This window comes from Vigna unguiculata, chromosome 4 (genome assembly GCF_037176805.1).
Source record: "Vigna unguiculata cultivar grain cowpea cultivar isolate G323 ecotype 2 chromosome 4, ASM3717680v1, whole genome shotgun sequence".
NCBI lineage: Eukaryota > Viridiplantae > Streptophyta > Magnoliopsida > Fabales > Fabaceae > Vigna > Vigna unguiculata.
The window spans coordinates 44030493-44042582 of NC_140795.1; the positions used below are offsets into that span (position 1 = coordinate 44030493).

General features: G+C 33.7%; 2 protein-coding genes across 2 annotated transcripts; one reads left to right on the plus strand and one right to left on the minus strand.

Moving 5' to 3' along the window:
- The first annotated feature begins 1438 nt into the window (after positions 1 to 1438).
- LOC114181826 (oxalate--CoA ligase-like) lies at positions 1439 to 4913 on the plus strand. Its single transcript, XM_028068413.2, has 4 exons — positions 1439 to 1712; positions 1877 to 2939; positions 3676 to 3779; positions 4502 to 4913. The coding sequence occupies exons 1-4, from the start codon at positions 1509 to 1511 to the stop codon at positions 4688 to 4690; spliced, it is 1560 nt and encodes a 519-aa protein (XP_027924214.1). The 5' UTR covers positions 1439 to 1508; the 3' UTR covers positions 4691 to 4913.
- A 1505-nt stretch (positions 4914 to 6418) lies between these two features.
- On the minus strand, positions 6419 to 9950 carry LOC114180255 (receptor-like protein EIX2). The gene has a single exon (XM_085672389.1). It carries the CDS (start codon positions 9916 to 9918, stop codon positions 6472 to 6474), a length of 3447 nt encoding a protein of 1148 aa, XP_085528515.1. The 5' UTR covers positions 9919 to 9950; the 3' UTR covers positions 6419 to 6471.
- Positions 9951 to 12090: the final 2140 nt, after the last annotated feature.

The window sequence follows — 12090 nt, forward strand, 5'->3', positions numbered from 1 at the left end:
TTAAATTCACGCATTTATAAATATGAGAGACTTCCAAATTTCAATGAGAGACCAATTTCAATTTTCACTTAAAGTTAAGGAATAAAAACATATTTAACCATTTTTATTTTTATATACAAAGTTACATTTCTTAACTTTTAAATACAAAGTTATACATGGAATAGAGTGTATACCAAGTTACTTGGAATCGATTCTATACAAAATTATTCTTAAATACAAAGTTACATGGAATCAATTCTATATATTCTTAATTTTTATTTTTAAATACAAAATTTCATTTTATTATACAAACATAACTTTATAATAACACTAATAATAAATCTTACTAGTTGTAATTATAATAATAATAATAATAATAATAAAAACAACTTATTTTAATTTAATATCATATATATATATATATATATATATATATATATATTTAATTTTATATCATAAAGACTGAAATTGTAACATATAATTTTGTTCATCAAAACAATTTTTCAATTATAATACCAACTACATGATACACAAACATTCATTTCAAATATACTCAAATCACATCATATTTATCTTAATCCAAACAACACCATAATATCCTCATTATCTTCTCAAATTCATCTATTATTTTCTGTCGAATCTTTTTCCGATCGAAACACATCCTTAAGTTGAGATGCTATATACTATAAAAATAATTCGATTCAATTTAATCTTAAAGAAGTTACTTTTACAACTTTAATATTCATACCCTGCGCATAGATACTATATTTAGTTTTCATGATAAAAGTCCAACTGGGAAAAGATAATAAATAGATGTGAAGACAATTGAACAACTCGCAAGAAACTATGTAGTTCGTAGACTCTTTCGTGACTCATGATTCCTCTCACAAATTACTTCATATTCTCACTCCTACAATAGCCAATAACAGGAACGGAAAAAGTACAATTTAAGAATAGAAATGAAACATTAACTAACACAAGTACCAAACATCATGCACAAAAATATCAAAGGTAAAATTTATAGATAAGAGAGCATGAACATGTAAGTTTCGCCATAAAAAGATAATTGTATTGTTAATTACTTTATTATTTTAACAATAATTATTTTAATATATGATTGTGTAAGTTCTGTACATGTATCAAGAATTAATTAATCATCTTAAAGGAAAATATATTGGAATTACTAACTTCCTTAAAAGTATTTTTAAACTATCATAGGATAATATTAAAAATAACTCGAAAGTAAATAAAAGACTAAGCACAACATAACAATTTAAATATTTTGATTAGATTTTATTATTGAGATTAAAATGAAAATAAAAGTTAATGACATGAACTGTAGAAGGTGGCTGTGTGGTGAGGCAGAGAGATTTGACCAAAGTCTCACAAACATCTTTTCTACTTTTCTTCTTCCCAGATACTACCGCCACCCGTGTTTCTCAACCCCTATAAATACTTTCCACAATTCCCAATTTCCCAATCCATTCCCAAACACCACACAACCATAATTTTTCTAAGCAAAAAGCACAATGGAAACCGCATCCACACTCACCGCCTTCCTCCGTCATGTCGCCGCCAAGTTCCCCTCCCGACGAGCGCTCTCCGTCGCTGCCAAATTTGACCTCACCCACTCCCGCCTCCACCAGCTGGTGGAATCCGCCGCCCAACGGTTGCTCGCCGCCGGAATCAAACCCGGCGATGTCGTCGCCCTCACGTTCCCGAACACCGTCGAGGTCCGTTCCCTAATCTGTAAACTGTTACATCGTTGTCAATTATATTACATTACGTTACAAATAATTTCAATTGATTAAATTTTCCTTCTCGCAAAGTTGAAACAATGATACAATCTCGATCGTCGTTAATTACAATCCAACGTTTTCTTTTACGTTCGTTTCAGTTTGTTATCATGTTTCTAGCTGTTATTCGAGTACGCGCCACAGCTGCGCCGTTGAACTCGGCTTACACAGCCGAAGAGTTCGAGTTTTATTTAACGGATTCTGAGTCCAAGCTTCTCCTAACATCTTCAGAAGGAAACAACGCAGCTCAAGCCGCAGCTTCAAAACTCAACATAGCTCACGCCACTGCTTCGGTAACCCAAGCCGAGAATAATGAAGCCGAGCTGAGTCTCTCGCTGAGTCAATCCGACTCGGTTAACTCGGTCGATTCCGTTGAGTCAGTGGTTAACGATCCTGATGACGTGGCGCTTTTCCTTCACACCTCCGGTACCACAAGCCGACCCAAGGGAGTGCCGCTCACTCAGCACAACTTGCTCTCTTCGGTACAGAACATTAAATCGGTGTACCGACTCACTGAGTCTGACTCGACGGTGATTGTGCTTCCGCTTTTTCACGTGCACGGTTTGATTGCGGGGTTGCTAAGTTCCCTCGCGGCCGGTGCGGCGGTGGCGCTGCCGGCAGCGGGGAGGTTCTCCGCATCGTCGTTCTGGAAAGACATGGTGAAGTACAACGCCACGTGGTACACTGCGGTCCCCACCATACACCAGATTATATTGGACCGCCACGCGAACAACCCCGAACCGGTATACCCGCGGCTCCGGTTCATCCGAAGCTGCAGCGCGTCGCTGGCACCGGTTATTTTGGGTAAACTCGAGGAGGCTTTCGGTGCGCCGGTGTTGGAGGCTTATGCGATGACGGAAGCGTCGCATCTCATGGCTTCGAACCCTTTGCCGCAAGATGGGCCACACAAGGCCGGGTCGGTTGGAAAGCCCGTGGGCCAAGAAATGGTTATTTTGGACCAGACGGGTCGGGTTCAAGAGGCTGAAGTTAGCGGAGAAGTCTGCATTCGTGGCCCCAATGTTACGAAAGGGTATAAAAATAATGTGGATGCCAATACGGCGGCGTTTGAGTTTGGTTGGTTCCACACCGGTGATGTTGGCTACTTGGATTCTGATGGTTATTTGCATCTCGTAGGTCGCATCAAGGAACTCATCAACCGTGGAGGTATGTTAATATTTATTATTCAAAAACTTTTTGTTCATAAATTATCAAAATATTATTTTGCTTGTGAATACGGAATTTTCTGCGGAAGGTATTGCGAATATTCTGAATTGAGGGAACCACGCTTTTTCAAAATTCGGTGCATTGACCGTTTTGAAGGAAAAGTTTGGGTTGAATACAGACTAAGCTTAACCATTGATTTTGGTGATTCATTGTCTTCGAGAAATATTTGTCGGTGGTGTGTCATTGATGACGTGAGTTTGATTCTTGCTGAGTAATTTGTCTGGTGTAAACTCAAGAGACTTCTCAATAGTTTTACGCGTTATGTGAACAACTTGTCAATATTTAAATTGTGTGAGAATTATTATAGTATTCTCAGATGAAACAAATGTCATAACTGTTTTTATATGCACTAAGGTTGAAGTTGGGCTTTTTGTTTGGTATTAACAACTATTAGAGTTATGGTTTGTACGTCAAGAGAGTGACAGTGATGTTAATTAGGTTTTGATTTGGCAGTTATATCAGGAAAGAAGTAGGTATAAACTATCCATATCATGACACGGGGTTTAGTTCATTCAATTTATATATTAGGTGAAAAGTAGAGAACACTATAAAAGTTCTATATTTTATTTTCATTTATTTAGCGTCACAAAGAGAAAAAGAAACAGTGTTCATTTTCAGAAAATTTAATGAAATCAGTGATACATGTTAGCTGATGAGAAGGGTTTTTAAATTTTAGGCGAAAAGATATCACCAATTGAAGTTGATGCTGTTCTGCTTTCACATCCGGACATTGCACAAGCAGTTGCTTTCGGAGCGCCTGATGCCAAGTACGGTGAAGAGGTGTGTCTCTGTCTCATTCATCCATTTTTAACTTTTACACACACTACAAATTTAACGGGCTTTTTCTCAAAGAAACCACAAAAATACAACTACAAATTTTGCCCATCACCATTTTTTATGGGCGATATGTTACCACAAAAAATTTAGAGTTATATTAGTAATATGATACAATGTTGTGATTCTTTCTCTTTCCACTAGTCATACCCTATGTTTTATACACCGCTCATAAAGAATAAACTTGCCATAAAAAGGTTACGCCCCACAAGAATAAACACTGGCCTACTCTTTTTGTATTATTTTATGACATTGGCATATCGGGTGTTATTCTATTTTTTGCATTGGTTGGTAATGGAGGGCCACTCATAAGTGAGTAACACGTACCTGAAAGACAAACACAACCGAGGATTTCTGAGCCATTTAAGTTTTATCATTTTCTGCCTTCAAAGGTCATAATCTAATCATGTACGAACATTTTGTGGCGTACAAGAAAACCCTTCTAATCGAAGAGTCCATTTTTATTTGATCACCTTTTGGCAAATGGAACCACCATTTCAATACCACGTTACAGAAACTTACCTTCTAACTTTAATTTCCCGAAATGTTAAGTGTCTAAATCTGAAAAGTGTTTGGTGTATCACTGACTAATTAACTCGTGGATTACTACATATCAAACTTTTTTTCACTAAAATTTGTGTTGATGATATATTGTTAACTTTCGACAGATATATTGTGCGGTGATCCCAAGAGAAGGATCAAATGTTGACGAGGCAGAGGTGCTAAGATATAGCAAGAAGAATCTTGCATCCTTCAAAGTTCCGAAAAAGGTGTTCATTACTGATTCTTTGCCCAAGACTGCCACCGGAAAGATTTTGCGTCGTCTTGTGGGAGAACACTTTGTTTCTCAAATTTGACCAACTTTAGTCCCCACCTTTCATTCCTAAACTCCATACAATACATAGATCGAGTCCGCAGACTATCACAATAATTTGGCAACTTGGTATTGAAGAGGACGGTATTTCTGCAAATGGTCTTTCATACAGGGCACAATAGATTATAGTTTTCAGTGTTTCGTCTGAAATGTTTACAGTGTAATGTTTTCAATGTTTTTTTTATACATATTGAGTACTTTCTCAATCCATTTTTGTCTACATTTCTAACTTCGTGGATCACGAGACGTGGGAAACTAGAAAGGAAAAAATAGCGTTCAAATAATAACAACGTAGAACCTATTACATATGATTAACTGAAAGCTGATATTAGCTTACGAAGATGAGTCGCTGAGCTAAGAAAATTAAGTACTGAAGGAAGCTGTCCGAATAAAGATCAACCGATGAAACATTGAATTCTTTTAATTCAGAAATCAATTGATAGCAAAGTATGTGTTTCTAGAAGTTCTCTATCGAGGATTCAGCATAACTGATGTTAACTAGTGTGAAACTGAGCCATTGAAGGTGCAGCAGAATTGATATCAGCTAGTGTGAAATTGGGTCACTAGGATTCAGCATAATGGTTCAGCTAGCACGAGATAGGGCTAATTTTAGCTGAATACAAGATCAACTGAAGGCGAACAAAGTCAAAATGGCAGTTTACATAATTAGTTGAATGAGGAACATTCGACTATTCAAAGTCTTAGCAGAGTTAGAGGTAATCAATGCAGAATTCAGCTATATGCCAGTATAAAAAAATTATCTGAATGGTTGAGAATATTTTTCACCAGTTTCTTACCTTCAAGAGGCTCATAGGTGTTAAAAGCTTTTGAATGATATTGCCTTTAAAAATAGGAAGGCAAACTTTGTGTATAAATTATAGAGGACAACACAAATCAATCAAACTAACCTATTTTATCCTGCATCTGCTTTCTTTCCATTACTACTTTTCTTTACTCTCTACCTCTTTCATGAATCACTTTTCTTTTATAAGCTGTTATTTATGGCATTCAACATTTACCTTTTAACAATGAAAATTGAAACTAACAACACCAATTAATGAAAGCAGTACCCCTCCGATTAATCCAATGTATGAGAATTTTTTACATATCTTTGATCAAATGTCTATCAAATGCAGAGAAGAGAATTTTGCCTATTCAACATAAAGTTCCAATGGGTGTCATTAGACCTTCATGCCAGAGTCTCATTTTTTCCTCCTGTTTATATGTAAAATGTTAAAATAAAATGGACTAAATTTAAAAGATGAAGAGATAAAGTTAAAAATGCAACATCCAAAACTAAACGTTCACAAAGTAATTGAATCTTGCTGTTGAGAAAGAAAGTAGTCTTTTATAATGCCTTTGAATCTTGCTATTGAGAAAGAAATTATAACCATTTATAAATTTGAATACGAATGCCTTTGAGTATCTAAAACCCAAGCAACTCATTAAATATATTGCCTCAATTCTTTTCAGCAAGAGTTTTACATGGTTCAAATTAAGTTCACACTGTCTAAATTTTCTAACAATAGATTGCAATTTGTTAAATTAGCTAGAATTTATCCATAATAAGTTGGACATGTAGATTCTTTAGCTTTGAAATCCACTAGTGCTTTAAATAAATAACACTGTCATATTGAAAATAAATCAAACAAAACAGAAATTACCTGAAAATTTGATCAACTATGCAATACAGAGTAGTTCAAATTAACTTACATGCTTTATAATAACTTTATTTTTCACCACATTAGATATATTGTACTGACATTAGAAAAAATGTTGAAGTTTGAACCACACATGATCAAGGAAATGAAAATAGGCATAACGCCATGATCTACAAATGACCAATGGACCAACTACTATCCAAAATCCCACCATATATCCAAATGTCATACCCACATAAAAGAAGTTCACTCCATGCCTATCATCATTCCCTTTGCCATTGTGATCATAGCTTTTGTCATTGGAGATGCAACTGATGGGTAGTGGTGGGCCACAGAGATTGTTGCCAATAAAGTTTGAGGCATCAAAGGTTTGCAACTGAGTTCCTGTTGGAATTTTTCCATTCAAATCATTATAAGACAAGTCTAGCATGCTTAGAAAGCTCAAATTTGAAATAGTTGGAGGGATTTCACCAGAAAGTTCATTCCTTGATAAATCAATGGACAACAATGATCCCATATTACCAATGTTTTGTGGGATGTGACCACTAAGTTGGTTGTGGGACAAGTTCAAAAACATCAAACCATTTAAATCTGTGACTTCTCTCGGTATTTCTCCTACTAATTTGTTATTTGACAAATCGATGCTTGTTACCAACCCAAGAAAGTTTTTGTATTCATCTCCTCTTCCTTTCAACCAAAGACGAACACTGATTACAGTATAATCTGAATATCGAAATGTATAGTTTCTAGCAGAACAATAGATAAGAGCAGTTGTACTTTTGTTCATCTGGGTCATGGTCTTCAAACTATTAAAACAAGTAGGTATGTTTCCAGTCAGATTATTTTGTGCAAGGTCTAACACTTGAAGAAGACTCATATCACATATTTTATTAGGAATATGATCCGAAAATCTATTTGATCGAAGGATAAGAACCTTCATATCTAAAAATCTTTCTCCAACCCAAGTTGGAATTGTTCCTGAAAAATTATTTTCTCCAAGATCCAACAAAATCAATTTATTGGTTTTTTTCAAAATTGTAGGAAATGTTCCCGAGAGCAAGTTTTTACGGATGCTTAATGATTTTAGCTCTATCAAGGAACTCATGGATTGGGGAATGTTTCCAACAAAATTATTATTTTGTAAATTTACATCCAATAGATATGGCCAGATGTCCCAACAATCTGGTATTTCCCCTGATAAGTTATTCGATGCAAGATTGAGAAATTCTAATTTCATTGGCTTCTCTTTACCTTTACATAAAAAATCATCCATGGACTTGGAGAATGAATTGTTTGAAAGGTCCAAAAAACCCACACCATTTGAAAGTGAGGGAAATTTGTTACTTAACTTATTTGCACTTAGATCAACAGCAATTATAGATATTGGATTCTTTAATGTAGTCCCAAGCTCACCATGGATATGATTATGAGAGAGATTTAGAAAATAAGCTTGAGAAAATGTTTTCCAAAACCAATTGGGAATAGAATCTAAAATTCCCGTGTTAGACATCGCTATATAAGAAAGTTTGTCTTGTGATTGAATCCAGGAAGGAAAGTTGGGACCTAATTGCCAAGAGCTCATATCCAAATAAGTAAGTTGAAAAGTAGGATACCATTTTGGACCCACTTTTAAAGTCAAATTGTTTCCTGGTGCAGAAAACTCATACAAACTCGTAAGATTTGTGAGATGATCTTTCGTGATAACTCCTTCAAAATGATTATAATCAATACCAAGATATAACAATTCAGAAAGTGTTCTAAGACTTTCAAATGGATTTCCTCTAAGCTGATTATAGGATAGAGAAAGAGATCTCAGTGATGAAAGTTTTCCGAGTGATATTGGGAGTTCTCCACCAATTTTGTTTCCATAAAAATTTAGTGTGGCAATTTTTTTATAAACCTCAAATTGGTTTGTTAGATTACCTGAAATTTGAGAACTTCCAAATTCAAGTGTTTTGAGTCCATGGGAAATACAAGGAGCAAGAATATCTAAAATTTCATTAATGTGCTGATTGAGTTTGAGATATGAGAATTGTATCACCCTTAAGTTGCAGAGATAACCAAAAGAAGTTGGAATTGGACCTTCAAGTTGATTGTATGACAAGTCAAGTGTAACTAGAGAAGTCATATTTCCAAAGGCATCAGAAATATTTCCTTGTAAGTTGTTGCCTGATAGGTCCAAGAACTTGAGATGAGGAAAACTACTATAAAACCAATGAGGTATAGAAGATGAAAATGAATTTTCACTCAAATCAAGATTTTCAAGAAGTGTGAGGTTTCGAAGACCGTTAGGAATTTGACCTTCAAAGAAGTTAAAATTTGAAACAAGAGAAACAAGTTTCTTCAGTCCAAATACCCACTTTGGAACAAATGAAATTGTAGAATGATAAGAAATCTCAGAAATATCAAGAGTCAGGAGAGACGAGAAGTTAAGAAATGATGGTTGATTGTACTGTGGAAGTGTACATCCTGACAAATCTAGGTGCAACAAAGAAGAAAGAGGTTGGATGGTGTGAAGCAAGTGAAATGATTGGGATAGGTTTGCACCTCCTAAATTAAGATATTCAAGCTTAGTAAGACTTGATAACCGGTCAACATTTCCAATAAACAAAGTTTTGTCAATAGAATAACCACTTTGAAGATCAAGGTAGAGCAAGTTGGAGAGATTTCCAATTTGAGAGGGAATAGTTCCATTGGTAGAATAACTTAGATCTAGATACGCCAAATTGGAAAGATTACCAATCTGGGGAGGAATGTTGCCCATGAATCCAGAAAAAGAGAGGTCCAAGTGAATTAAGGTGGTCATTGAGCCAATAAAAGAAGGAATTGGCATACTTGCTTTACGTGACCAAATGTTGCTCAATGTAAGATAACGAATTTTGGAAAGACTTGATAGCCAATTAATATTTTCAAGAAACAAAGATTCTTCATCATATCCACTAAGGTGGAGGTGGAGCAAATTGGAAAGACTCCCTATCTGGGGAGGAATTGTTCCATTGGCAACATAAGAGAGGTCAAGATAGAGCAAATTGGAGAGATTTCCAATCTGAGAAGGAATATTCCCCATGAATCCAGCATCAGAAAGATCGAGGTGAGTTAAAGAAGTGATTGTTGCAATGAAGGAAGGAATTGGAGTACTTGGAAAATGATTGCCGCTGAGATCCAAGTAATTCAAATGCTTCAAATCAACCAAACAAGGATTTATCTCTCCACCAAAGGCCCGTCTTGTGTGCTCTTCCCATGCTTCTTCCCATGCTTCTTCACCTAATGGATAAGGAAGGTTGTCATCGAAATCAGGAAATGAAGTTCTGAGGTGAAGCTCTGAAACATGAGATGTAATGTTGTTGCAGACAACTCCATCCCAGTGGCAACAATTGGGATTGATAGAAGCATTCCAAGAAGAAAGCCTATTTGAAGGATCTGTGAGATTATACTTCAACTTTAACAGTGTCTCTCTCTCACTTTCAATACACACCGTCTCTCTGCACACACCAAAAGTTGATATCAAAAGCGAATAAACAAACACAACCATAAAAAAGGAGCAAGTCATTTTTAACAAGCTATTACAAAGAAACGAGTGTTTTTTCATTAGAAAGAAGTGGTTATGGGTTATGCATACATACTAAATACCCTATTTATAGAGAGAGCTGCATCGCCTTTGCATAATTGCGCTATCTATCTATCAATTTTAATTTCTATGCTAATTTTATAAAATCAAATTCACCGGTCAAAATCACTTTCATATTTTATCTTCTTTTTTTCTTAGACCTTACAAAAGATCACCATTCCTCCTCTTCATTCTTTGAGGATGTACTAAAAGAAATAAACCAGAATCATATATTTAAATAAACAGTTAACTTTTATTTAATCAAAATAATTTTTACGATTAACTAACTCCATAAATCACTTTTAATGTTCTACTTTTTGTAGCTTTATTTCTTCTAACTGAAAGCCAATAATTACTTTTTAAAATTAGTATTGAAATCCATTTTAAAAACTCTCTTCATAAATAGTGAAGGTTTCACCAAATATCTCACCTATATTTCTGAATGTCTCTATTGTTGGCTCCACTTTCTTTTTCTCTTTGTTTTGTAATAAACTTCTAAGATGTATAATATTAATAACCCAACTTCTTGTTTGACATAGTCTTAGCATTTTACTCTCATATGTATTATGGTTTCTTTTTCAATTTTTATTTACTTATATGCGCCAGGAAAGAACAATAAATATACAAGTCATCAAAATATCTAACTTACCATGATTTTTTGTTTCTTATATTGCTCGAGAAAGTTATTATTTTTTCTATTTTAAGTGGAATGTTACAGTTTTTTATTTCACATAAAATTAATTAATTATTAGGGAGACCTAAAAGAGTGTAAAATATTTGTATAAATTTTACATTTATGGGTTAGTGTAGTTTTTCTTATTTTTAAAGTTTGGACATATTTTTCACACAAAAATAAAATAGAACGATGGAGAAAGGGTTGAATATTTTGAAAAATATTATCAGTCTCTCATCCTTATACTTCATGATCCTCACTTTTAAAACTTTAATTTATTCAGAAAAAGGTAGAATATTATTACAATTTTTTACATGAAAGGAGAAGATCTCTTAACTTTTGTTTGAGTTGTGTAGAAAAAGAATTTTTGTGTAATGTTAAAGACAATGATACTGAACATTGATGGTGTACTACCGTGCATTATTACGTGTCACACAAAAAATTTAACATGTGACAACAAAAGTTTTTGCAGAAAATATATTAAAAAATAAAAAAATGGAGATGTAGTTGATTATCTTTTTTAAAAGTTAGAACATGATTAAAATTTTTTACAAAACAGGAACCAACTTAAAATCGTCCGACCAAAATACAGACAAAACGAATAATTAAACATTTATATTTATAGTGACAAAACGAATAATTAAACATTTATATTTATAGTAAAATTTGTTGTCATTGCGATTCTTACAAAATTTGATCTCTAATTTTACGAGTTAGTTCCGATTGGATTAAGATTTTAATGATTAGTTTGTAGATAAAGATAAGGAAAGGATTTATGACTCATGTAATTGTAAAAACATGATTCAGTAAATTATACTTGAAAATTTTATAGGAGTAAAAGAAAAAGAATCTAATAAACTTATATTTTGTATTAAATTTTTCATGAACAATAGTTAAAAGTAAAAAAATAATTATTTGAGTATTTAAATCTCAAAGAAAGAGACCTAAGTTAGTAATTTTGCTTAAAGATTAGCTAAGATTCTCCATAGTTTTAGATCCCTTTATTTAGTTAATTAGAGTTCTTGTGTATCTTTCTTGAAGTACTTAGATAAATAAACTTACTTTACCTTTATTTGGGCTCAAACGTATTTTTATTAACCATTATTCAGTTATACGCTATCTATTTAACAATTTTCATTTTATACACTAAAATGTTAAAATCAATTTGACTTTTCAAGAGATGAGTAACATCTTTTGTATATTCTTTTTAAAACTATCAATTTAAAGGACGAGAAGCAACGTAATTTAAGTGCTAAAAAAGTATGAAGGATGGTTTGAATTGTAAGTATACACAAAATGTTGGCATTCAAAAGTCTCTGTCTTTTTGTCATTTGTACTTATGGTATAATATTCTTCTTCCACTCCTTTTCTTGCTTTTCATTATTTTCATTTGAAGGAATGATTTTGTTTATCGTATTTAATTATCGTATTGCAAAATTAGT

Excerpts from the sequence above, each read along its gene's own strand:
- LOC114181826 (XM_028068413.2), top strand. The coding sequence starts at position 1,509 with ATGGAAACCGCATCCACACTCACCGCCTTCCTCCGTCATGTCGCCGCC. Across the intron at positions 1,713-1,876 it reads CGTTCCCGAACACCGTCGAG|TTTGTTATCATGTTTCTAGC; the intron begins GTCCGTTCCCTA and ends CGTTCGTTTCAG. Across the intron at positions 3,780-4,501 it reads ATGCCAAGTACGGTGAAGAG|ATATATTGTGCGGTGATCCC; the intron begins GTGTGTCTCTGT and ends AACTTTCGACAG.
- LOC114180255 (XM_085672389.1), bottom strand. The coding sequence starts at position 9,918 with ATGACTTGCTCCTTTTTTATGGTTGTGTTTGTTTATTCGCTTTTGATA.